Below are 27,561 nucleotides of genomic sequence, written 5' to 3' on the forward strand. Positions count from 1 at the left end.
CAAGTGGGCTTTAGATACTGTATTGGAAAAACCATTAACTTAACATGGGAAGAATTATGGCGAAAGAACTGAAAATTTACAGCCTGTGAAGTATTGAGGGAAAACCTAATCAAGACGTTTTATAGATAGTACTTAACACCTACCAAAATAGCTAAAATGTATAAGACAAAAACAAATCTGTGCTGGAGGTATGGTAAAACAGAGGGGACACTTATACATGTTTGGTGGACCTGTGAAAAAATCAAAAGCTTCTGGAACACAGTGTATGACGAGCTTAAAAAAATGTTTAAGTATAACTTTATGAAAAATACAGAAGCTTTTCTACTAGGGATAACGGGACACAGGTATAGCAAGAGAAGATCAGAAAATATTCCTCTATGCCACAGGAGCGGCAAGGATCCTAATTGCTAAAAAACTGGGAAAAAATAACTTGTATATAAAAATATATATTTTAAGAAACTTAGACTGTCAGCCCAGCCTACACATGAAAAACTTAAATACTGTCCACTCCAAACAATCAGAAAAATATTGTTTCTATTCTATTCACTGAACTTCTTGAAACTTAGCACTGAAGGGGTTGATTCTGTATTCATAGGTTTGTAGAACAATAGGATTAAGGTCTTTTTCTCAACTCTGTTCATGTTATAACATTTTTGATGGAAAGAAGAGGCATGTGATCTCTGTTGAGTCAAATTCAGTTTTGAGAACTGCAAAAGTAAACCAAGCACCTGTGATAATATCTTGTAGGCAGAGAAACTGCCCAATAATCTTACAAAAACCTCTGGAAGAGCATGACATTGTGAATGGATTAATGGAATTTATTTACCCCCAAAATTAAACATATACAACCTTATTCTACATAATTAAAAAACTAATCTTTATTTCATGATGGAATAACCTTTGGGTGGTAATATATTTTCCTCAAAAAGCATTTTATTTTAAAAAATCCAATTTAAATCAAAAAAATCGATTTAAATAAAAAAAATCCGATTTTTTTATTTTTATTTTTAAAAAAATCATTGATTTTTATCCACCCTGGAAAAATCTTATTTATTCATAAAGGAAACAGTTTATAAGAAGTAAATAAGGAGGCCAGATACAGGATAAAGGAAGTCTTTTATTTGGTTGTTTATATTGTTGTATGTTATGCTCACTGTATGTTATGTTCACATTTAATTAGTGTGTATTTGTGTATTGGGGTGGGTGGTTTGTGTTAAGTTGTAAATAAAATTCCAATAAAAATTAAAAACAAATTAAAAACAAAGGCAATTGTCACAACCACAGCCCAATACCATACATTTTTCAGCTTTGCAGGAAATAACGAACAGTTTTCCACAGGACAATATCAGTGCACAAATGAGCAGGTATGCAGCAGACATTGCATCTCTGGCTGGGGAGTTTAAACAGTGTTTTCAGGATTTAGCTGCTATTGAAAAGGAGATCAGCCTTTTCTCCTCTCCATTCTTTGTTGACCCAAATGATGCTCCAGATCAGCTGCAGCTCGAGGTCATTGAGGTACATCAGCTGTAGCTCGAGACACATTGTGACACTGAGTTACATAGTCGTCACCAACAGCTCTCTCTTGTGAACTTTTAGCACCAACTGGATAAGAGCCGGTTTTAAGAGATTCGAACATTGGCTAAGAAAATGCTGAGCTTGTTTGGCTCAACATATTTGTAGGAGAAGACATTCTCCGCTATGAACTTTAACAATTTGCATTTAATTTTAATGGCTCAAAGAATGTCAGGCAAAATGGTTGGCCCTCACGTTATGTTCACTTCATCAAATCTGGCTCTTTGAAAAAAGTTTGGACACCCCTGTACTAGAGGACCGCAGATCCATATTGGACTGATTTTCTTTTGTTCCCATGCCCTGCATTAAATCAATTCCTCAGCCCTGTAGTTCCAGGTCGTTTGCACCAATCCTCCATCCATCCATGCCCTTCCCCTCAATGTGCTTGAGCGTTCCTACTCACTACTGACATAGTATTAAAAATAAAAGAGTCAATAAAGTATGAATATTTTATTTAACAAGTACGCATCAGAGGCATTATTTAGAACAAATGTAACAAAATATCAGCCCTGCATAGTATCTTAAAATTTAAAAAATCATCTTTACCACATGAAAATGTATATTTTGACAGTTCACATTAGTTAGAAGTAAAAAAAAAATACTTCCTATTCTGAAAGCAAATATGCAAACTTATATAGGTATAGGTAATTTTAACGGCACTATTACTATTATAGCCGCATTTTTATTTCCACTATTAAACATTCAGTTGTCCATGCCATGGCTTGTTTCTTAAGAAATCTGATAAATCAAGGGGTGTGATCCAGTGAAAGTTAAGCACTTAAAAAGGTTAGTCCAAGTATCCATACTAGGAAGCAGCAGTGCAATCCTACATGTGTCCACTCCAAAATAAGCTCCAGTGAGTTCAATGGAAGCCATAGCTGCCAAGTCTCCCGCTGAAAAATGCGGGATCAGCAGCGGCACGGCACCGGAAGTCGCTTCTACGCATGTCTGGACATGCGTAGAAGCAACTTCCGGTGCCGGCGCTGCCCAATTTCCGGTGCCCAGACATGGGCAGAGCGGCACCCAAAATGGAGCCTCCCTGGCAGGTAGGAAATCTGGGGGATTTCCGGGATTTTTTTCTATTCAGGATAACAGCAGGAAATGCATTAAAATCCGGGGGGTTTCCCGCGAAAAACGGGAGACTTGGCAGCTATGAAGGAAGCATGAATAAGATTGCAATCTAAGGCCCACTAAACTTTGGGGACTTGCTTCCAAGGAAACATGCACAGGATTGTGCTGTGTGTGTGTGTGTGTGTGTGTGTGTGTGTGTGTGTGTGTGTGTGTTAACATCAGTGTGAGAAGCACATGCCGCTGAAATCAATGGGAGTTCAACGTGCTTTGATTTTAACTGGATCATATGCAAAGTACTTTCAAGTAATCTTTCACTGAGCTGGCTGTATTTTGGTTACTACATCTCCCATCAGCATGGTGGAGGACATATGCCTTACAATCCTAAACATGTTTACCTCCCTAGTAAGCCGGTTTAGGATTGCAGCCCTAGTCTTCAGTGTTGTTTTTTCTTTGTTCAGTGCAAATGATATACATTTTATTGATAAAACTATTTGCAATGCAAGATTGTTTAGATACAGTTGCACCTTATTAAATAAATGCAAAGTATCCTTTATAATACACATTAAATAAACTGATTTTTTTTTGCATGTAAATTCATAAAATCTTCTAAGACGGTATTTCAAATAAAGCTGTACATAAAGTTATTTAGTGCTAAAAATCTACAATACATTTTCAAGTATAAGTCACTCATAAATATTATTGCCAATACTTGTGCTGTGGTCAAAATCCAGGGATTTGAGATCATTCACATCTTGTTAAATTTGGATTGAGTTTCTCACTGAGTTTATGGATGAGAATTGCCAACTCCTCTGTTGCTTGAGACTTGTCTTCGAGGAGTTCATAGCGAAGACTGGAAATATCTTGCTTAATTTCCTTCAGTTCACCTGTGTAATTAGTAAAAAGAAAGTTGTTGACACAGCTTACAAATACCAAGCATTTGACTTAGCTCCTGCTTGCAGGCTTCCAATGGGCATTTAGTTGGCAACTGACAACAGGATGCTGGAAAAGATAGCCCACTGCCCTGATCCATCAGACTCTTCTTATATTCTTAGGTTGTAAACCAATGCTGATGAATTATATAAGGAGCTGCTTTACACAAATTCTATTATGACTGCAAGCTTTACTCAACTATTCAGTAAGATTACTCAAAGCTTTTACTGTAGTCTTCTTTGAACAGGTGGGGCTGATAACAAGCAATGATGTGTCCTCTACCTGTTTGATTATTTAACTGCATTTTGAACACAGAACATGATCCAGCCACTTTTACATTCCTATTAATTTCAGTGGTTGAAATTAATGCTTTACATTCCCTCCTGAAATGCTTGATGCTCCCATTTTGATCTAATGGATCTTATTGGTGCTTAGCTTTGGTGAGATTCACATGAAAAATGCATTATCAAATGGAGTACCTCTGCTAAAATAATTTATTATTCAAATTTATGACTGTTTAAATACACTGGGTTGGATCCAGCTTTTGTCATGCTTAGCATACACCACCTGCTGAAATTAACGGGACTTAAATCTGTTCAAAGCATGACTGGACTTAGATCCAAACAGTCTCTCCATATGGGCTATCTCAGGTAACAAATAAATGGTATTATTATTTATTTAAGAATGTGGCATTCACCCAAAGAAATAAACAACTACCAGACATTTAGAAGACATCTGAAGGCAGCCCTGTTTAGGGAAGTTTTTAATGACTATCGTTTTAATGTACTTTAACTCTTTTGTTGGAAGCCACCCAGAGTGTCTGGGGAAACCCAGCCAGATGGGCAGGGAATAAATAAATAAGGAATTGGATGGATAAGGAATTGGATGTTTGTAGATTACATGGGCAAGAAAGGCAGCATTCAAGCCAGTCAAACCTGAACTTTGCCTTTCCCTCAAATAATTTTTAAAACTCCAAGGTCATTCAATTCCATCAGCAAGCCCAATAATCCTATGTGTGTATAATTCTACTCATGCATGTACTAAATCCCATGGTGTTCAAAGGGTTTGCTATCAAATGCAATGCACAGCATTGCACCCTAAAAAGTGCTAATGGGAACTCTTTGTTCTAGTATGCTGGGTTGATTTCAACCATGACATTAAAAGTTTTAGTATCTTCAGCGCTGAGACACCTTTGCAGAAGCCCTGATTAAATCCAACATCAGCACTGAGAAGTATGACATTTGAGAAAAAGATGAGGAATCTCAAGGATGCACAAAGGGAAGAATTAATAGCAAAATTCAAAAGTGTCCATTCCAATCAGTCCTCAATTTATATAGCACTAGACTAACAAGACATTAGAAACTGGATTGAAATAAATGTAACTGGGTCATTTTAAAGGACTGCAATTCACTTTTCTGTGTGTGTGGTCTTCATGTGATGTGTGAAAGAAATAAACTTCAACAAAAATCTAAGTATGCTTTTATTGTCTTGACGGTCTAAGATACAACTCTCATGCTTCTAAGCCAAAAATAACAAATAGCATTAATTGTATTTCCCATACTCTTACAAACACTTCATATCTTATAGCAGCAAAGCAACATCCTTGAGGTATTTAGGTCATGTATATTTTCTTTTTCTTATTAGCTAATTTTAGAAGAGAATTCAACTCATGTGGGTATGTTTTTAAAGGTCACTAGCACTGGCATTTGGGGGTTTTAAGTATTTTTAGCTGCTTTGTCTTAAACTACTTTATTTTGTCAAATTCAAAAATAAAGCAGTTCAGAGTTTACAGCTCTACAGAATTAGTTTATAGCATTCGCATGCAACTATTCACCTTCACATTTGTTGACAGAAGTTTAATTTAGCTCAAGAGATTTTACAGGGAAAACATGTGCAGCTTGTCTCCTACAATAAGCTGACCAATAAAAAGAACCCCTGGGATCGCTTCCTCCATACAGATTTTCATGAGTTTGGACTGAGGCAGGTTCATGATTTTAAATATTTACCCCGGGAGCCAAAGAGGCAAGGATCTTTCTCACACATTCTCCAGATCTCTGGAGCGTGAGTTGGCTGCTGTAGGGTTTTTCTGCAGATCGAAACCTTCACTCAAAGTATTAATCCCCCCCATCACATTATCTTTCATAACTAAAGACTCTAACCTATTCCAGTTTGGAATAGGAGATGGCTATCGGCAAAGCCTTCTTAAGCTTCAGACAGATTACTTCACCTGTGCCATTTAAATAGCTTCTGAGCCTCTCTCCTATTATGAGTACACATTTATGAAAGGCAGAAAGGCAATTTTAAGTATGCCTGCATTAAGTTTTTTAATCGGCCAATGGCCACATATGTACAAAAGTGGATTTACAATCTTATTTCAGGTTTCCTGAGGGTTTTTTTAAATGTCATCTGTGAATCAATGCATTCTATTTCAAGTGCATTTTTTACTCTCCAACCTGCCTTTTCCCCATAGTACACATTTGGGAATTACTTTTTTAAAAGGATATTAACATCCTCCCTGTAAGAAAATGTGAGAGGAAAGTATTTTGCTACCAAGTGGAATTTGCTACCAAGGAGTGTGGGGGAGTCTCCTTCTTTGGAGGTCTTTAAGCAAAGGTTTACAGACATATGTCAAGAATGCTTTGATGGTGTTTCCTGCTCGGCAGGGGGTTGGACTGGATGGCCCTTGTGGTCTCTTCCAACTCTATGATTCTATGATTTTATTTTTAGTTCCACCAGTGCAGGTTTCCTTCACAGTCCCCCCCCTCTGCTAGCTATTTACTTATTTACTTATTTACTTATTTACTTATTTATTTATTTAGACCTTCAAGGCACCAATTACCATACATCAGATAAAGAAACTGTGGCACTCTAGGTGCTGTGGGACTTCAGTTCCCATCAGCCGCAGCCAGCCTAGCCAGTGGTCAGGGTTAACAGGAATTGGAATCCAACAACATCGAAAGGGACACAGGTTCCCCATCCATAAATTTTTTCATGTGTTTTCTGTGTTGAGTCTGAAGAAGCTCACTTATTTGTCCAAATGTCATAAGGCTCATTATAATAACATTGCGGGGGGGGGGGGGGGAGAAGCATTGTCCTGTAAATAATCCTGACATCATACATGAATTCAGTGCAACAGATGGCTAACATGACACATATTTTGAAACGCCTGTTTTTATCTTGACAATTTTAATGTTTCACTTTAAATTTTTGCAAACCACTTAGAGCTTTGTTTACCATCCAGCGGTATATAAAATTTGCTGAATCAATGTTTAAAAAGCGAATAAATGGTGCCTGCTTCAGCAAAGAGTTTATTTTAGTTTCTGGTGAACCAAGAATAAAAATTTAAAAAAAAGGAAATATGTTTCTACAGTTGCTGTGTGACTTGCTCCCAATTTCTGCTAAAACATCTGGTAGTAACTATAGTTGAAGTTGTGGGGTAAAGGTAAAGGGACCCCTGACCATTAGGTCCAGTCGTGACCGACTCTGGGGTTGCGGCGCTCATCTCACGTTATTGGTCGAGGGAGCCAGTGTACAGCTTCCAGGTCATGTGGCCAGCATGACAAAGCCGCTTCTGGCGAACCAGAGCAGCACACAGAAACGCCGTTTACCTTCCCGCTGTAGCGGTACCTATTTATCTACTTGCACTTTGACGTGCTTTCGAACTGCTAGGTTGGCAGGAGCTGGGACCGAGCATCGGGAGCTCACCCCCATCGCAGGGATTCGAACCGCTGACCTTCTGATCGGCAAGCCCTAGGCTCTGTGGTTTAACCCACAGCGCCACCCACATCTAAGGTAACCACCTGTATAGGTAGTGCTTCTTGTGTGTGTAATGGCAAAGGTGCCCAGTACTCATCCTATATAATAATGTCCATGTTGTCCCTGCGTCCAGATGTCCCGTGTGTCCCTGGGTCACTGCGCATGTGCCCCAGGGATACAGGGATTGGACAGCAGAGACTGCGCGCGCGCACTCTCCCCCCACTCTGCCTCCTCCAACCGCCGCTCCCGCCGGGGTGGAGGCCGGCGAAGGCCTCCTCACAACCCTCCCTGGCCGTGAGGAGCGGCGGTTGGAGGAGGCGGGGGGGGGGGGAGAGTGCGCGCGTCCTTCCTGTCGGCGGCTGGGGGAGAGGAAGGAAGGAGGAGAAAGCGCCGCTTTCTCCTCCTCCGTTCCTGTCCCCCTGCCGCCGACAGCAAGGACGGGTCCCAGGGTTCGGAGAAGCGCTGCGCAAGCGCTTCTCCGAACCCTGGGATGTCTGCTTCCTGTCGGCGGCTGCGGGAGAGGAACGGAGAAGGAGAAAGCAGCGCTTTCTCCTCCTCCGTTCCTGTCCCCCTGCCGCCGACAGCAAGGACGGGTCCCAGGGTTCGGAGAAGCGCTGCGCAAGCGCTTCTCCGAACCATGGGATGTCTGCTTCCTGTCGGCGGCTGCGGGAGAGGAACGGAGGAGGAGAAAGCAGCGCTTTCTCCTCCTTCGTTCCTGTCCCCCTGCCGCCGATAGCAAGGACAGGTCCCAGGGTTCAGAGAAGCGCTGTGCAAGCGCTTCTCCGAACTCTGGGATGTCTGCTTCCTGTCGGTGGCTGCAGGAGAGGAACGGAGGAGGAGAAAGCAGCGCTTTCTCCTCCTTCGTTCCTGTCCCCCTGCCGCTGACAGCAAGGACAGGTCCCAGGGTTCGAAGAAGCGCTGCGCAAGCGCTTCTCCGAACCCTGGGAGTTCTGCTTCCTGTCGGCGGCTGCGGGAGAGGAACGGAGGAGGAGAAAGCAGCGCTTTCTCCTCCTCCGTTCCTGTCCCCCTGCCGCCGACAACAATGACAGGTCCCAGGGTTCGGAGAAGCGCTGTGCAAGCGCTTCTCCGAACCCTGGGAGGTGTCCTTGCTGTCGGCGGCTGCGGGAGAGGAACGGAGGAGGAGAAAGCAGCGCTTTCTCCTCCTCCGTTCCTGTCCCCTTGCCGCCGACAGCAATGACAGGTCCCAGGGTTCGGAGAAGCGCTGCGCAAGCGCTTCTCCGAACCCCAGGATGTTCTAGAGCCCGTTATTGAACGGGCTGAAATACACTAGTATCTTGATAAAAGTGCTGTGGGCAGCAAATTAAGAGGTGATGGTAGTCCATAAAAGGCACTAAGTGTACAAGTTACTGCAATATGATCGTACTCAGTAGTTACATTTTGGGGGCAGCATTCAGAGTCTTCCTACTGTACAAGTAAATTTAGAAGTCTGCAGTAGCTCTTACCCTCATTGACTTCGTCATTTTCCTTGTCTACTTGTGCTTTCAGAACATAACGTTTTATAAGTCTCTTCATGATTTGCTATTGGAGAAAAACAACAACACCACAACTTTTTATCATTTCATGATGCTACTAGGCTTTGAATGTCATAAAGGTAACAGTACAATCAATTCTTTCTCACATACACAACTCACAGAGCCACATAGACTGGAAGGGATCCCGACCCTGCAAGACGCCACACAGAGCCATTTAATTCCCCTCCTCTGCACCAACTAGACATGGATAAAAAGGTAAAGGAAAAGAACCCCTGACAGTTAAGTCCAGTCGCAAACACCACTGGGGTTGTAGCGCTCATCTCGCTTTATAGGCCGAGGGAGCCGGCGTTTGTCCACAGACAGTTTTTCCGGGTCATGTGGCCAGCATGACTAATAACACAACACCACATGCCTGGCTGTTTCAGTAAATAGAAGGACCTTGAATATCTCTCGTACACTTATTTCTCCCTGAAAATATGTAATAACCAACCTTGCAACCCTTGGGTTCCCTCTGAGGGCTGCAACCCCTATTCACCACAAGGTGTCAGCAAAGGTTGCTCATTGAATCCCACCTTTTTAATCGTGAGGTGGGGCATTTTGTGCGGGAATGACTTCTTCAAGTCAAACCGCTCCCTCAAACACAGTGCCCCCCCCCCCCATGCCAAGAGCCAAAGCGCCTGGACTGAGAAACAAGAGGAAGGTTATTACCATGAACAAGCATAGAGAAGGGGACAGTATACACTGACTGTGACAAAACACTTCCTGTTCAATTATGTTTTGGCACCGTGTCTGGGGCTTTGCAAGACAAGGGTTATGTACAGTAACTGCAATTTGATTACTCTGGAAAAGCCAGGCAAATAGGTTTTGTAGCAGCACTGGGTTTTTAAATTATTATTATCTACAACATCAATTAGAGTTAATGGTTTGTAGTAAAAGGATAAGGCGTCAAGAACTAGGATGGATGCAAGGCTCCTACTGATGAGTTTGTTTTCAGCTTGTCAATTGGTTATGTTTTAGGCTGTATTTTTTGTTGTTTATATAATTATTTATTACATATATAGGTCACCTTTCCCTCAAGGTTCTCAAGGTGGTTGGGCATAATTCTCCTCCTCCATTTTATCCTTACAAGTCACCCAGTGAGCTTCATGGCTGTGTGGAGATTGAAAATCTGGTCTCCCAGGTCTTAGTGCCACACTCTTAACTACTATACCACACTGGCTCTCTATTTTTATCTTATTTAGTACTGTATTTATTGTATGTGAGCCTTCTGAGTGGCTGGGGAAACCCAGCCAGATGGGCGGGGTATAAATAATAAATTATTATTATTATTATTATTATTATTATTATTATTATTATTATTATTATTATGCACTTTGGTAGAAAGTCAGCCTATGAATTCATTAAGACAAACGTTTTCAACCTTTTTGAGTCCATGGCTCCCCTGACCAACTACATATTATACTTTATACTAATGTCATATATCTGATGTTAGCCGCCCTGAGCCCAACTTCAGCCGGGGAGGGTGGGATATAAATAAAAGTTTATTATTATTTATTATTATTTCTGAGGCACCCCTGTGGGGCTCAGGAGCCCAGTTATGTCACCCTTCAGAGCTGGCAGCCCCTCACACCTTTTCGAACACCCTCCCTTGTGAAGTGTTCCCTCAGAGTCCTCTCCTTTCCCCTCTCCTTGGGAGTCCTCTGGTCAGCCGCTGCCGCCCCCCCTGATCTCAGAGCTGTGCCCCCTGCCCCAAAGAGAGGTACCTCCTTACACTGCCCCACAGGGGGCTGGGACTTGTCTGTCTATTCCCAACAGCAAGGGCTGGTGGACTGGCTGACAGGCTGGGCTCCCTCACCTGCTTGCATGCTTCAAGGCCACTTCATCCCCTGGCCAGCCCCAGAGGCACCATTCACCCAGGGGGTTTGTAGCCAGCACCGCTGCAACAAACAGCTTTGCAAGCCTTTGGGAGGCAGAGACGCAAGAGGGCATCAGAGGAGAGAGGGAAGAAAAGAGGGACGGAGACAAGTGTTGCCCGCAGCACGCCTGACCATCATTCAAGGCACCCCAAGGTGCCAGGGCACACTGGTTGAAAACCACTGCATTAAGAAATCATAAGTGCGAAAAGAAGTTCCAAAAAAGTACATGCATACACCTCGAAAGGAGTTTAATCTCCCCCAAACAGCCCAACAAATGCTGAGCATGAGCCATAGAACACTGAGTCTTACTTATAAAATACTGAAAGGGAAAATGAATGGGCAGAATGAACCACTCGAGTCCCTTACAGTTTGCAGAACTGAATTTTGGAGGAAGGCAATCCTGCCTACATGGTTGGAACATTGGAAGCTGGAAGTAGAGCACTGGTGTTATGGGGATGAAGATAAACTGCCACGTTTTTATTTCAGGTCTTACTTGTAGTGATGGCAAAGGGACAACTGTCACAAAGGTTTCGGCAGAGGCAACATTATGGCAGCTCCACAGAGTTATCTGCTCTCATTGGCAGATACAACACAGAGCCAGGAGCCAGGGAAGTTGCCTCCTCAACGAATTAAATAATAAATAAGTCCCATTATAGGGAATAATGCAGCTAGGTCAGTACAGAGATCTTCATGGTGGTGGTGTTTCCACCTGTTTCTGGCTTCATTTGTAACCCTTTTGTCCGCTGGACAAAAAAAACAAGCAAACAAAAATGTGTTCACATCACATGCCATTTCTGTGAGTGGGGAGAAATTATTTTTTTTTTCCAGGACTGTTGTCAGGAATTGTCAAGCTGGGCCAGTATTCATACTCCCCTCCCTTGTATGCAATCATAGCAGTCGCTGAAGAGCTGGTCTGCATTTCCAATTCAGAAAATAAAAATCCCACGTATTCTATGGCTCAAGGTCAGACTTATGTCAACAGGAGAGAGAAAGGGAGAGGGAGAGAGAGAAGGGCATGGGAAAAATATTTCATATCACTGTATCTGAATAACATGCTTGTGTTTGTTTATGCAGATTGGTATTTAAATTATTCATGTTCCATCACTCTCCTGGATCCTTTCAATATGGTCTATCTTGCATTCTGACCTTTTGTTAGAACAGTGTTCCGTAAGCTTAGCATTCAACACAACTGGTGCTTTAAAAAATGATGTTGATGAATCTGTTCTTTCAGCACTATAACTCATTTTTCTATGAACCCTCTTTGAGAAAGGCAGTCAAAAGCACATCCTATGCCTTACATTTTCAGTCTTCTGTGCCAGCTTTTGACCAGCCGAATCTAAGGTTTTACAACTGAAATTGTTCCATCCTCCATTTAATAATACAAATTGGGCTTGCAACACAATGTTGCAGCATACATAGTGTTTCTGTAGAATTCCAGTCAGATAGCATGCCCCTTTTCCAGAACACACCATTTTATTCCTCACCCCGATTTTCCAGGGTCCACCACCACCGATAGTCAATCAGAGTTTGGCAGCCTCTGAGCATTATCTGGTCTCACTAAGTTAAAAAAAATAAATGTTTTCCTGCTACCCATAAGGCTCCCCCCCCTTTAAAAGCTGTTAGGTAAAGGTAAAGGGGCCCCTGACCATCAGGTACAGTCGTGTCTGACTCTGGGGTTGCGGTGCTCATCTCGCTCTATAGGCCGAGGGAGCCAGCGTTTGTCCGCAGACAGCTTCCGGGTCATGTGGCCAGCATGACAAAGCTGCTTCTGGCGAACCAGAGCAGCGCACGGAAATGCCGTTTACCTTCCCGCTGTAGTGGTCCCTATTTATCTACTTGCACTTTGATGTGCTTTCAAACTGCTAGGTGGGCAGGAGCTGGGACCGAGCAACAGCAGCTCACACCATTGCAGGGATTCGAACCGCCGACCTTCTGATCAGCAAGCCCTAGGCTCTGTGGTTTAACCCACAGTGCCACCTGGGTATGCTTATGTTCTCCTGAGCCTCCTAATACTTCCCTTTTGTATCTGCGTGGTTGATGTGTTGGCCACACACTTGGAGAATCGGTTTTGCTTTTAGTATCTGAAATTTTGATGGTTCTAAAGGTTTTTTCATAATGCAGATATACAAAATGTACTTACTTGTGAATTAGGTCAGTTAATTAAAATGAACCAATCAATTAATTAACTGAATATTCCTAACTGAAAGCACTGTGGGCTACAGTTCAGGGGTGTGCAGCTTATCAGCAATGAATTTTCTGGCACATTTCTCAGCATTTTCTCCCGGCAGTTTCTGCCACACAACCTCAAAACTCACCCAAGTTTTAATAAGTCATTTGGGGGTTTGGCATCAGAGCAGCGAAAATAGCAGCAAGCAGGAAAATTATTCCTTCCGGCAAGCTCTGTGCCAAGCGATTAACAGATCTGTCACAAAATATTTATTTGTGAATTGGCAGTCCAACTTCAGAGCTGCATGGAAACTTGTAGTTTATTTAGATAATCATGGCTGCATGTACTGCCCAACTAACCACTCACCTGATAGCGTGTCGGCTGATTGAGAATGCTATTAAAGCTGTGTGATTCAAAAACCCTCGAGTTGGATTGAGAAAAGAGATTGAGCTAGGAAAGAATAAATCTAAAATCAGAATATTTTCCATGGAATTTGCAAATGTAATCTGGCATTGCTTTATTGCTACTGATTACAGAAATGTATATTTTTCAGCAAAAACATTCTGAAGGAAACAAGCTGAGCTCTGATTCCACAAACTACTTGTGCATGTATTTATTCTTAACTTCAAGGATGTGCTCAAATAAGAATATATATTTTACCTATTCTCTGAACTGGAATCAAGTATGGAAGACAAATTCAACATTCCACACACTTAAAGACTAGCTTGCACTGGCTACAGGGGCATAATAAGGGGGGGGCCGCCCCGGGTTCCACTCTGGGAGGGGTAACAAGATGGCCCCTGCCTCCCCCGCAGCTGTAGAGCGGCCAAGGGCATGTGAAGTCCGTATGGGTGCCTCTCGCGCACAGTCCGTACGGGCTGCTGCACATGCACACTCCATACGGGCTGCCACTCACGTGGCAGGCCATACAGCCACTGCGTGCGAGCGGCAGCCCGTACAGAGTGCGCACGCACAGGATGCCACACATGCGCAGTCCATACGGGCTGCGCCCGCCCGGGTGCCAGAGAGGGTTCCTCTGCCACTGACTGGCTAGTAGTTCCCCAAGTGCTGAGCTTGTGGCCAAGCTAAAGAAAATTTGAGAAGTAAAATAATATAATGTACTAATTTAAGATTAACAACATATTAAAATAAACAACAGTACAAGGAATACTGACAAAACTGAAACTAGGATAAGGAGCTTGTTATTCTCACTGTTAATCTCTCCTATGCTTCAGCTACTTAATTGTTTAAAGTGATATATATATGCAGGGCCGTCTCAAGCGTATCTGGCACCCTGGTGCCATGGTGCGAAGATCCCTCCAGCGCCCCCCCCCCGCCCCGTTTCGCAGCGCGGCTGTCTGCTGGGTGTAGCACGGCTGCCGCAGGCAAAGCTGCGCGATGCCCCCCTGCCGGCCCAGCGCCCTGGTGCATTGCACCACCCAGCCTTGCCTTAGAGCCGGCCCTGTATATATGTCTGCACGCAACACACACACACACACACACAGGCCAGCCCATTTCACAGCCTGAGGCGAAACTGGAAGTTTCTGCCACTGCCCCTCTGCCAAAGCCTCACAGCAGGGACAGTGCACTAGCAGGGGGGCCACCCTGCAGAATTTCACTGCCCAAGGTGTGCCAACTCTGATATACATGCATCCCCATAAACTATTCCAGAGACTGGAAATCTGGTTTTGCCAGAAATTAACCCTGGAAAGAAAAGGTATTTTGGAACTGAATGAGAGAGGATGTTTTCAATAGCCCCCCACACACTCGCAATAGCAAGGTCTGATTCTGCTAACTCACCCAATAATGCCAGAGGGATTGCATGACAAAAGGGGTTTGCTGAAACGGGTAAAGGGAAAAGGCCTTATTTGTTTGCAGTGCCCCATATACATCTGTTTTCTAGTGGGGCACAGTCAGTTTCCCATGATATAGCTTACAATTCAGCTCTCACCAGCCATCTCCCTCACATGGGGAATTTATGTCTCTATGTGAGACTGGATGCAGACATACTTTGGTTATTTTTGTTATTCCATATTTTGGTTCTTCCCCTACTATGTGGCCCTCTGGATGTTACTATACTACTCCAATGCTTATCAGCCCCAGTCAGCATGGCTAATTATCAAGGATGATGGGAGCTGTAGACCAGCAACATCTGGAGGGCCATCCATGGAAAAGACCCTAGAATGTGATCATCAATGCATACTTCATCGGTGCAAACCATTACTTAGAGTTCAAGAAATAGCAAAAGCTTAAAAAAATAATGTTCCATGAAACAGAGCGAGTCTGATTTGCACTTACCCTGGATTTTGAGTTGTCTATTCCCAGTTCCATATCCTTCTGCAGTCTTTTCCGCCTGCACTTAAATAACTTAATGATCCTTATAAAGAAATAAACAAAAGACTTGGGACTTGGGACAAGGCTGAATGGAGGCGGCAGGGTTTTCCCATCATCGAAGTATGATAACCAGAGCTTGGAGCGAGCAAATTTCCACTCCACGTCACTGTCATCCTACATTGGGAATAAAGACATGTTCATTTATTTATTTATGAACAGTCCTACTCCACTGCAAGTTATTTTTACCCCAATTTTCTGTGCAGGGACACACAAAGTGCCTTACTGGATTAAAAACATGAACAACAAGCAAGCAGTTTCAATTATAAAAAAAGATGAGAAGAGGCAAGAAACACAAACATCTAGTAGGAAGAACAAAGGGCTACACTTTCTCCTCTGTCTCCTGGGTAAAACAAGGTTTACTGAGAAGCAGGGGTGTGATCACACCACACCACACCACACTCTGATCTTCAGGATTACAGAGTCCTCCCCTTTCTTTACCAAAGTCCCTCAAGCCATACTTGTTCTCCAGTGACTTATAGGAAGTATCTTGCAAGGAAGTGGCAGGGTTTAGGCATTCCAGTGGTGCTCACACTTCAGGTGTTCTCTGGTCATGTTCAGTGAGGGTGGGAGGAAGTTCCGCAGGAATGAGCACTGTAACTCCACATACACACCATCCTTGTTCTGAACACCCTCCACAAGTTGGAGGGCAATCTTCTGAAGTATAGGGTCTCCTGGTTATGTGCTGCTACTGCTGGCATTAAATATTCACTTTTCTTTGGTCAAAAGTTCACCTTTTCACAATTCTCTCAGTCTCATCATAAACATCTTTACCCAGATGTACTGAATAAAATGAGACTTACTTCCTAATAAGTATACTTAGGATTGCAACCTGTTTCCTTCCCCCCCCCCCCACTATATTCTATTACTCCCAAGTCCTTGAATCTCGTCTTCTTCTTTTCAGTACTCTTGGGACAAAACAAGAGTATGGCTGATATCCAAAGAGTGACTTACGTACTTCCACGAATTTAGCCATGCCTAGTAGGATTTTTTTAAAAAAACAAACAAACCACAAGCCCCATGCCAGAACACAAATTTCTTGGGGAGATTCTTTCAGTCTGAAACTCTATTGCTCTGAATAGAAACCCACAGTCATTCAAGAGCTGCTGGATAATGCAATACAGAGAGTTATAATTCTAAGCAATAAAAATAAACGTATTAACAATGCAGAGTTATTTGGATGTGTTCCCCACAGCTAAACTGAAGTAATGATCAGAGGTTCACACTGTAAAACACCTTGCAACATATGAAGAGTCAGAGACCAGTTGTATCAATAAGAGCGTTGGATTAGGACAGTGGGGACTGGGGTTCAAATCCCCATGAAGCCACGAAGCTCACTGGATCAGCATGAGCCAATCACTCTCTCTCAGCCTAACCTGCTTCACAGAATTGTGAGGATAAAATGCAGAGGAGGCAAAACATGCATGGAGCAATAAGTACCTTAGAAGAAGAGTGGGATAAAAATCTAATCAATAAAATTAGAAAGCAGTCAATTACTCTGAAAACATACTGAACTTTCTTTGAATTCCCCAGGATGCATAACATTCTTAATTATTCAGAATACGAAAAAATAACACTACAGATCTGGAAGTTTCTCTTGAGAACCAACATTAGTGGAGTTATTTGCCAAGCATGTCTACATCTTATTTACATGTAAAATATACTATTATCTATTTCAACTGCACTGTTTAGAACATAAACATCCAGGATGATATGATTAAATTTTTTAATGATGTGTTTTGCAGTCCTGCTGAATAAGGCGCTTTCTAGAATAAAAAAATGTGGCTATCAGTAATTGATTAAGTAACGTACATTAGCCCTCTTTGAAAATCTGACACCCTGCAGATGTTAAGTACAGCCTTGGCTGTTTTAGGATAAACACCTACGTATTTCTAATATGCACCTAGGATTAGAACCAAGCTTTAAATATGGTAAGCAGAAAAAGATGCTTAGGTTACACACTGAATAATTAATATTTGGAAATGCAGTTTAGTCATCATAACATACTCTCAGAATGCATTTTCGCCAACTCTCACCAGATATTAACCTTTTTAAATAGGGGAGGAGGGGAACTGGCAAAAATTGCCCCACACCCCTTTTTGTTAGCAAGACTCTCTGCTTATTAGAGATCCTTCTGTTCACAGAAATGCATGTTTTGATCCAACCTAGTATACATGGATATATCTTCAAACTGAAATTGACACTACCTGGATCTTAACAAGTGAGCTACTACAAAAACTTATGTTACAATAAATCGTGTTTTAAAGACCCTTTAGTATTTGTTTTCATATTAATGTAATCAGCAGCACCACAGAGTCCTGTTGACATGGCAAAGATGACTGTGTTGATAGAATGTGACATAATTATTTATCAGAATCACAAAATTAATTATGTGAGGTGGAGGGGGGGTGTCTATGTTGCTACAGTAAATCTCCTATTTCCCGGGACTCAGGTCATAATAATTATGCAAATCAGGCACATTTGTATTTATTCAATTTTGGAAAACATGTTATGATTACAGAGAATTTGAAAATCTAACCTTTGATGTCACCCATCACAGCTTCTCCTATGTTCTTATTAACAGAGAGATGATGTATAATTATATTTTATGGTTTTAATTTTCACTTGTAAACCTCCCAAAGGATTTTTTTGTGGTGGGGCAGTATCTAAACGCTGGAAATAAATATGTACAGAAATGGAGTGTGAAGTTATGTCAGTATTAATTTTTATATGAGGGGCCTGCAGTCACAAGAGCAGCTGATCATGACACTGGCCTGTCTAGTCCAGCATCTTGTTCTCACAGTGACCAATTTGATGCCTACGGGAAGCCTGCAAGCAAGACCCAAACACAAGACGACTCTCCCCCATTGAAGTATCCAACAACTGGTATTCATAAGCAGGTAAAAAAAAGGTAAAGAACCCCTGGATGGTTACGTCCAGTCAAAGGCGACTATGAGGTTGCGGTGCTCATCTTGCCTTCAGGCCGAGGGAGCCGGCATTTGTCCACAGGCAGCTTTCCGGGTCATGTGGCCAGCATGACAATGGAACACCATGATGGAAAGCAGAGCGCACAGAAACGCCGTTTACCTTCCCGTCACAGTGGTACCTATTTATCTACTTGCCCTGGCGTGCTTTCGAACTGCTAGGTTGGCAGGAGCTGGGACAGAGCAACGGGAGCTCACTCTGTCGCGGGGATTTGAACAACCGACCTTCTGATCAGCAAGCCCAAGAGGCTCAGTGGCTTAGACCACTGAGTATGTATGTATGTATGTATGTATGTATGTATGTATGTATGTATGTGTTAATAAGCATATATTTTCTGACTATCATGCCTAGTAGCCATTTATAGATTTAGCCTTATTTTTACACTTTATAGGTGGGGAATGACAGTAGCTGAAGGGAGGAAGAGGAAATGGGAAACCTTTCCTTCCATGAACTTTCTTAAGTTAACATACCTTAGAGTCTAAGCCAGGCATCCCCAAACTGCGGCCCTCCAGATGTTTTGGCCTACAACTCCCATGATCCCTAGCTAGCAGGATCAGTGGTTAGGGATTATGGGAATTGTAGTCCAAAACATCTGGAGGGCCAAAGGTTGCCTATGCCTGGTCTAAGCAGTTATGGTAAGCTGAGAAACAGTATATACAGAACAAATATTTGCAGGGTGGGTGAGCAAAATAAAGCAGAAAACTACCCACCTCAATTTCTTGATAGGAGCTGTTAATCATGGCAATCAGCATGTTGAGTAAAACCACAACCATTGTTACGTTGTATATTCCATACAACACGTAGCCAATATTCTCAATGAATTTGTGGTCATATTTGAGAACAACTGATGTGACCTCCGATAAGCCAAAAATTGACCAAAATAAGGTCTTAAAGCTTTCTTCAACTCTGTATGGGGAAAAATGGTACATTAATGAATTCAAATATAAATACTTGTAAATTATTTTGTTGAAAAGTAAATGATTCAAAGATCCTAGTGCAGACATTTAATCAAAACAAGATGCTCGCAACATAAAATGTTTTCAGATTTGATTCCCCTGTGACTTTTCTGCATATTGCCAATTATGTTTGCGGGTGAGCTGTATTCACAGAATTAAGTTTGACAGGGGGAAGTGGTGGTGTAATGCCATTTTTTATATCCCTGTACACCAGGATGCTGCCTTACAACTTTGATTAGATACTTGTTTAATAAAGTAAATGGCATCATCTCTAGAACTCCTTGCAAACTGCAAAAATTAAATGAAATATAGTGCAGAGGCATAGCTCAACTTATCACAACAGTCTTGCACTTTTTATATATAAAAGCACCAAATGTACATGTGTGTGCATGCACAGCTATTTCAACATAGCACAGAGTGATTCTTATAACAGTTGCTTGCTTTTATGAAAAACTCATGATTATTATATGTCTCTGCATATTATAGCATGCACAGTGGACACACATGTGCAATATTGCATGCCCCAACTATGAATGCATTAGTCCATGAATGGTGTAGATTTGGCCTTTTTTTGCAGCAAAAAATCCAATTATTATATGAGTGACTATGGTATACCATTCTCAATTTGCTGTGCATTCATACAAATCTTCAGTATCACATGCCCGGTAAGCTTCATTTAAAAACAAAACAAAACATAAGAATATTAAATAGTTTGTCTAACTACGTAAAGCACCTGGTTATGCTTATATAATAACTGCAACTCAAATACATTCAGTAACATTTACTCTCGGGATAGGCAATTATGGGTAGGAAGGGACAGAGGAGAAGCTAGAATCAGCTGAATCCATCCAAATGAACTGAGTGACAAGTTATTGTGATGGAGGTGCATGTGTAAACTAACTTGTACTGTAAACCTCCAGCAGCCTCGACCACAAAGAGGATGCAAAACATTTGTCCTTTTTTTTCATAAGCATTACTTACGTCGTAAATGCTGCGTTTACTTTGGCTCCAAGGTAATAGGAGTACAATATGAACATCCCAATCATAAAGGCAAGGAATACCATAATAAAAAGAACCATAAACTTGAAAATGTCTTTTACGGTCCTTCCAAGTGAAATCTGCAATGGGCCAAAACTCTCATTTGCAGGCAGAATATAAGCTATTCGAGAGAAGCTAAGCACAACAGCTATTGCATAAAGACCTTCTGATATGATCTGTGGATCAGATGGAAGCCATTTATCTCGAGCTGAAAGAGAGAGACATAAATGAGAAACTGTTGCTTTCCGTATTTTTCTTTTATTGCGTGTTAAAAAATATGTATCTGACAGTTCTATATTCATACATCTTGATAAAGATACATATTTATAGCGCTGAATAGATATTTTTGAGTAATTCGAATTTACCATGACCTTGTAAGAGAAGTTGATCTGGAGGAAATAATTCATGACTTTGCGATGAAATAGGCCAGAAAGCTTTAAAGTGATTTGATTTACTTATCAAATGTTTGTAGCCATGTCAAATTTTCAACAGAATAATATCTTTATTTGGGTTTTTTAAAAAATAAAAAGTTGTAAAACAGACACCAAGCTTTGTAAGACTTTTCTTCAAGCTGGATGTTTTGTTAAAACAAAAATAGGAAAAAATGAGAGAGTTGTTTGAGGGCATGATAGAAGAGATCCAACAGGGGAGATCTATGTATTAAATGTAATTGCAGAATGAAATAAAATGTGTTAAATGTAATTGCAGAAGAAAAATCAAAACTTTTCTTTCATGATTCGTAAGGTCATATGCAAGCAGTAGCGTTTTTAGGAGGAGGCTTGTTTTATAAGTTTTTACTGGGCTCAAAAACGTAAAGGTAAGGTAAAGGACTCCTGAACCGTTAAGTCCAGTCAAAGGGAGTCAGGCTTTGTCCACAGACAGCTTTCCGGGTCATGTGGCCAGCATAACTAAACAGCTTCTGGCATAACGAACACCATGACATTTGGGTGGTTATATGGGATTACAGGTGCAACTCACCCAGTGGGGGAGAGCTGCAACAAGAGCATCCTGGCAGCGGCATTGCTATTACTGTACGTTTCTGTGTATTGGACGAGGTTTTTTGACTCAAAAATCACATCAAAAAACTGGGGTCGTCCAATACATGGATAGTGGCATGGGGGGGGGGAGCGAGGAGCTGCCAGCCATCCGCGGGAGTGTGGCTTCCCCCGATGCTGCAGCAAGCAGGGAGCGATCTGTGGGGGGTGTTTCCTGCCCACAGCTGCATGGGGGGGGGAGCTGCGCACCGCCACCCAGCCGCTGCATACAGGGGAGCTCCCTGGATCGTTTCCCATGCGCGACGGCGTCGGGGGAGGTTGCGCTCCCATACACCAGATGGCTGCCGGGAGCGCAAATTCCCCCAATGCTGCTGCACGCAGGAAATGATCTAGAGAGTGTTTCCTGCCCGCAGCAACTTGGGGGGAGAGGCTCAACAACTTTGGGCCATCTCCCCTCATTTACTGAAAATTCAGTCCCCAAAAATAGGGGGGGGGTCCTTATACATGGGAGCGTTCTATAGATGGAGAAATATGGTACTTATCAAGAGGGGGCTGTGGGGCTGCGCTGGTAGAGCCAATCTACTCTGTCCCTCCCAGTAAGTAATAGCAATGCTGTTGCCAGGATGATCATGTTGCAGCTCTGCCCCACTGAGTTAGCATGTCCTGTGATAATCCTCATGCTATTTCTTTAAAAGGATGCTAGCCATTTTAATATATAAAAGACACGAAAACATGTTTTGACTTGCCGTAAGTAAAATATTCTATGTTTGGTGGAAGTGTGACTTCAGAGAGGTCAGGCTCTTGAATGAAGTTGTCCACATACTGCTGTGCTTTTGTAGCCTGTAGAAAAGCCAGTAGCCTTGCTGTGAAAGCGGCAATGAAAATAGACAACATCCCAAAATCCAGAACGTTCCACAGCTGCAAAATATATTCCCGGGGTCCTTCTGTCCAAAGCTCCTTGCACTCGGACCACATCATGCCTAAAAACCAGAAAAGCGATAAAAACACAGTGAAGACTGCAGACCGCTACACACTTACTTGGGAGCAAGCCGCTGAACTCTGCGAGACTGACTTCTGAAGAGACATACCGGTACAAAGAATTGCACAAGTGAAAATGGTTTAGGTCTTTCTTAGTTGCTTTACACAAGGCATGTCATACTTGGAAGCCACTTCCATGCAGATAACTGCAAGTGCAAGGATCTCACCTGTCACACCAGATTTATGTATCCTAGGCCCATTCTGCAATATTACTGGTGTAACAGATCTCGTGAAATGTTAGCACGAAGTGGAATACAGTACAAGCAAAACATATAAATCTGCATATCTAACCCAAACTCACACTCAGATTATCTGAGCTCTTATATTGATCACCAGATTTAGGCTAGTCCTGCAAGAAAGTGAGGTAGGTAATCTTCAGCAGCTGCTTGGTTGAAGTATTCCAGCCTCCCTCCTGAGCACTACCTGTAAAAGTAACAGTTACAGGTAGGTAGCCGTGTTGGTCTGAGTTGAAGCAAAATAAAAAAATTCCTTCAGTAGCACCTTAAAGACCAACTAAGTTTATATTTTGGTATGAGCTTTCGTGTGCATGCACGAAACTTAGTTGGTCTTTAAGGTGCTACTGAAGGAATTTTTTTATTTTGTAAAAGTAACACTTCACTATTCTCATCTGCAGAAGAGAAACTGCTGCTCAACGTTGATGGATTTATTCCATTCATTCATCTAACCTGGGAGCAGCCGAGTCACCTTAAGGTGACAGGGAGAAAAGGAAAAAGAAAGTATATGTGGTGTGGTGGGTGTGGGTGTGGGTATTTATGCACACTCATATGTCTAATGGAAAATTCATCTGCTCTTCCTTCTTTAATGCTGGTTTCCTCTGCACATCAGCATGAAATTTTCTGGCATTCTATTGTGCTACGGGAACAGACCTCCGCAAGTTTAGATAGGATGCTCATTTTATATGAACTTGAAGAGGATGTTAATGAATTTGAAAAGGCAAACAGGTAGTATTTGAATAAGACATATGCAGAATAAGACTACTGGAGCAGCACACAAATAGACTCGTTGAAATCAATAGATTTGTCTAGCTCCGGTTTATTTTAATGGCTGTACTCTGAATTTGACTTGGTTACAGCCCACAACTTTTAAATTATTTTTAGTCCTCTGCAATAAGGTCTCAGACAGAGCAAAATAAAAATGCCAGAGTTATTTTAAAGCTCTAAGGATCAGTGATCAAGGCTATTGACACTCCCAGGCTATGGGGAAATACTGTGCAATCTCCAGAGTTTATTTAACTAAACTCTGAGATTTTCAGTTCAGTCTAAATTAAGAAACAGAGCCATTATAGATTTGGCTAGCTCCGGGGTGAGCAAACTTTTTCAGCAGGGGGCCAGTCCACTGTGCCTCAGACCTTGTGGAGGGCCGGACTATAATTTTTTGGGGGGGGGGCGGGGAATTCCTATGTCCCACAAATAACCCAGAGATGTGTTTTAAATAAAAGCACACATTCTACTCATGTAAAAACACGCTGATTCCCGGACCGTCCGTGGGCTGGATCCGGCCCCCGGGCCTTAGTTTGCCTACCCATGGACTAGCTGATCTATCTGCCCATCATGTTGCTTCTCTCATCTCTTTAAATTGCAGTGAGATTTATTTATTTACTGGAGCAAGAAAGACTTCTTCCCAGATCCCTTGGGTATTCAGCACATATGCTGTAATTTGCATTGAACATCTAAGCTCACTGGGAAGAAGTCTGATGCGATTTTTGCAACAAAACCTTACACCAGCTCTTTGTTTTAAAAAATATACGTTTTACAACTAGCACTCTCTAAACCAGAGCTTTCCAAACTGTGTATCACGACGACACATTAGTGTGTCGGCTGCAGTGTGTAGGTGTGTCATGCGAACGCTCCCTGCACTCCTCTCAGGGTTGGAAAGGGGTTTGTTTAACCTCCAGTTTGCTAGTAAAACTGAATTACTGTGTCGCGAAATGCTGCATGTCTAAAAAGTGTGTCACCACCATGAAAAGTCTGGAAAGCCCTACTCTAAACTATTAATGATGCTTGGTTTTAATTAGTTCTGTTTGTGAGATCTCTGCCTAGAAATCTACTACTGGAGCAGCATACAACAGCGATGACAGAAAGCAGTTTTATCGAAGAATGCAACAGAAACTAATCAGGTTGACACTGAGATAGAGAGCCTATATACATACCAAGGACCCATACCATGATCAGCATCTCTGTCCAACTGAACTGAGTGGTCTTAACCCTAAAAATCTGTTTAGGGTAATCAGTAACTGTCACGTTGGGTAAAACTGTGACCCCTTCAAATCTGTCTGAAGCGTTGAACACCAGCAGACCCAAGAAAATAATGAAGGAGGCTGCATGCGCCACAAACTTCATAAATGGACTTCTGAGAATTTTTCCAAGCTGAGAAAGCAAAGGAGAATATATTTGTTTTTAAGCGACGTATGCTTTCACTCTCAACAAACATGGCACATGCCAAAAATGCATATTTAATGCTAAATTTCAATTTAGGGATACTTCTTTGCAGTTTAGCTATTGTAAAGCCATACTTAAGAATCCTTCGCCTAAATGACTGTTGTATGTTTTCATGCTTTCATAAACCATTTTGGAATCACAGTTTGATGAAACGTAGCAACAAATTGTTGGCAATCCTATGCAAAAAGTTGAAAAGGTTTTGGAAAGGTTTTGATTCATACATTTTTATTGCTCTGAAGCTACCCCACACACTGTTGCAATCTCTGAGGGCCTTCTGGGGGTTCCCTCCCAGGGAACCCAGGCAGAGGGCCTTCTTGGTAGTGGCGCCCACCCTATGGAACACCCTCCCACCAGATGTCAAGGAAATAAACAAGTATCTTACTTTTAGAAGACATCTAAAGGCAGTCCTGTTTAGGGAAGTTTTTAATGTTTGCTGTTTTATTGTGTTTTTAATATTCTGTTGGGAGCCGCCCAGAGTGGCTGGGGAAACCCAGCCAGATGGGCGGGGTATAAATATTAAGGTAAAGGTAAAGGGACCCCTGACCATTAGGTCCAGTCGTGACCGACTCTGGGGTTGCGCGCTCATCTCGCATTATTGGCCGAGGGAGCCAGCGTACAGCTTCCAGGTCATGTGGCCAGCATCACAAAGCCGTTTCTGGTGAACCAGAGCAGCACATGGAAACGCCGTTTACCTTCCCGCTGTAGCGGTCCCTATTTATCTACTTGCACTTTGACGTGCTTTTGAACTGCTAGGTTGGCAGGAGCTGGGACTGAGCAACGGGAGCTCACCCCATCGCAGGGATTCGAACTGCTGACCTTCTGATCAGCAAACCCTAGGCTCTGTGGTTTAACCCACAGTGCCACCTGCGACCCTAAATATTATTATTATTATTATTTATTATTATTATTATTATTATTATTATTATTATTATTATTATTATTATGTCAAGTAAGCAGCATTAACAGGAGGTCTATGAGGCCTATGTTGGGTAACACATACTGATCCTGATAGTGTGTGTGTGTTTTCTTTTCATAAACTTATATCCTACATTTCTTCCATCATTGAGCCCGAGGGGGTATTCATGCAGTTCTCAGGTTCTAGGATTGACCAGACTTTGTTAGCTTCAGCAAGATGATGTCCTCGTGTGCCTACAGATCATACTTGATATGAGAGAAGAGAAGAAGATACAAGACCTCTTCCCTAGGTCATCCAAGCACAGCAGCCACAACCTATTTTATTTAGTTTAGAAATATATTATAAATTACTAATCTTCAGCATTATTTTATTTCCATAGAGAGTGTTACTTCCTTTCAGTAACAAAAGTATTCATGCTCCAAATTCACCCGCCCAACAGAAGTACAGGATAAGAAACTGTAAAACATTCTGGTGTAACGGAAACGAATAATCACAATTACGTTAACAATAGCAATCGTTTTGTTTCAGCAAGGTATCAAGAGAAACAGGAATATGGCCTTCAGCACACAACTGGGTCTCTCACTTCAACAGAGGGCTTTCTGAAATGAAATTCATATACACACCAAAAAAAGCGAAAAACAAAACCTTGTACCCTGCTACATGGTGCAATCCAGTACCCAACGGCAAGAAATGGGAGGCCCAGTGCTACCACCAGCACAACTAGACACTTGATCGCTATGGCCTGTTCCCGTAATCCTGAAAGGTTTTCATACCAGATGGTCAACAGCTGTTGCTGACAGTTTGGATGGGCCACAAACTGTGGGGAAAACAGAAGAAAAAGCAAGTTACACAGATACTGAAGCACATGTAATTAATGCACTGCAGGGTTGGTGCATCTATTGCAACAGCTCACATTTTCCATTTCTTAAGAATACAGATACAGTAATGCAAATATTAATAGAAGCGATTTCAGTTTAGAGTTGAGAGAACCTTTTAGTTTACGTCAAATCTTTATATAATGATGAATAATTGTGTGTCACACAACTATTGGGACACTGGATCATGTTACAAGCATATTCCTACTTAGACAGAGGAGCCACATGCTGGAAATCATGCTTCTCCCTCTCTTACTATGCTTGGGATAAAGCCTTTATTCTTTTTAGTGTGAATTCACAATCCTCTCCTGTGTACCATTTCCATGCATAAATGCTCTTTAACAAAACAAAAAAAAAGGCCACTTTAAAATGGAATAAAAGGAACAATGGTGAAAGAGGTTGTAATAATTTGCCTCTCCATTAGGGACACAATTTTCACATGGCATGAGATTCTTTTGAACAAGCAATCACACATTTATGGTCACCCAATACAATAACTTCATGTTTGAAACTGAATTACGGTATACCCCAATATAGCAACTGTAGAGGTGTTAGGAAAAGAACAGGAACAGAATAATAGGTAAAGTTAAAAGGTAAAGGACCCCTGGATGGTTAAGTCCAGTCAAAGGCGATAATGGGGTTGTGGCGCTCATCTCGCTTTCAGGCTGAGGGAGATGGCGTTTGTCCACAGACAGCTTTTGGGTCATGTGGCCTGTATGACTAAACCGCTTCTGGCACAACAGAACACTATGACAGAAGCCAGAGCGCATGGAAATGTCATTTACCTTCCTGCCACAGTTGTACCTATTTATCTACTTGCCCAGGTGTGCTTTTGAACTGCTAGGTTGGCCAGAGCTGGGACAGAGCAACAGCTCACCCCGTTGCAGGGATTTGAACCGCCAACCTTCTGATCGGCAAGCCCTGGGCTCTGTGGTTTAGACCACAACACCACCCACATCCCCTTGAACAGAATAATACAGTGAGTAGAAATGGCTCTTCGGAT

General features: G+C 42.2%; 1 protein-coding gene across 1 annotated transcript in view; it reads right to left on the minus strand.

Annotated features, from left to right (window-relative positions):
• Positions 1-1,725: 1,725 nt before the first annotated feature.
• The window catches only part of TRPC3 (transient receptor potential cation channel subfamily C member 3), a 62,055-nt gene continuing 36,219 nt past the window's right edge, over positions 1,726-27,561 (minus strand). Inside the window, exons 4-12 of the mRNA XM_035113198.2 lie at positions 26,336-26,500; positions 24,479-24,695; positions 22,017-22,250; positions 20,219-20,483; positions 18,992-19,187; positions 15,204-15,413; positions 13,272-13,355; positions 8,793-8,868; positions 1,726-3,527 (exon numbers count right to left, since the gene is read on the minus strand). Of these exons, the coding sequence (XP_034969089.2) occupies positions 3,385-3,527; positions 8,793-8,868; positions 13,272-13,355; positions 15,204-15,413; positions 18,992-19,187; positions 20,219-20,483; positions 22,017-22,250; positions 24,479-24,695; positions 26,336-26,500 (1,590 nt within the window). The 3' untranslated portion in view covers positions 1,726-3,384. The remainder of the gene's footprint in view (positions 3,528-8,792; positions 8,869-13,271; positions 13,356-15,203; positions 15,414-18,991; positions 19,188-20,218; positions 20,484-22,016; positions 22,251-24,478; positions 24,696-26,335; positions 26,501-27,561) is intronic.

This window comes from Zootoca vivipara, chromosome 9 (genome assembly GCF_963506605.1).
Source record: "Zootoca vivipara chromosome 9, rZooViv1.1, whole genome shotgun sequence".
NCBI classification, from domain to species: Eukaryota; Metazoa; Chordata; class Lepidosauria; order Squamata; family Lacertidae; genus Zootoca; species Zootoca vivipara.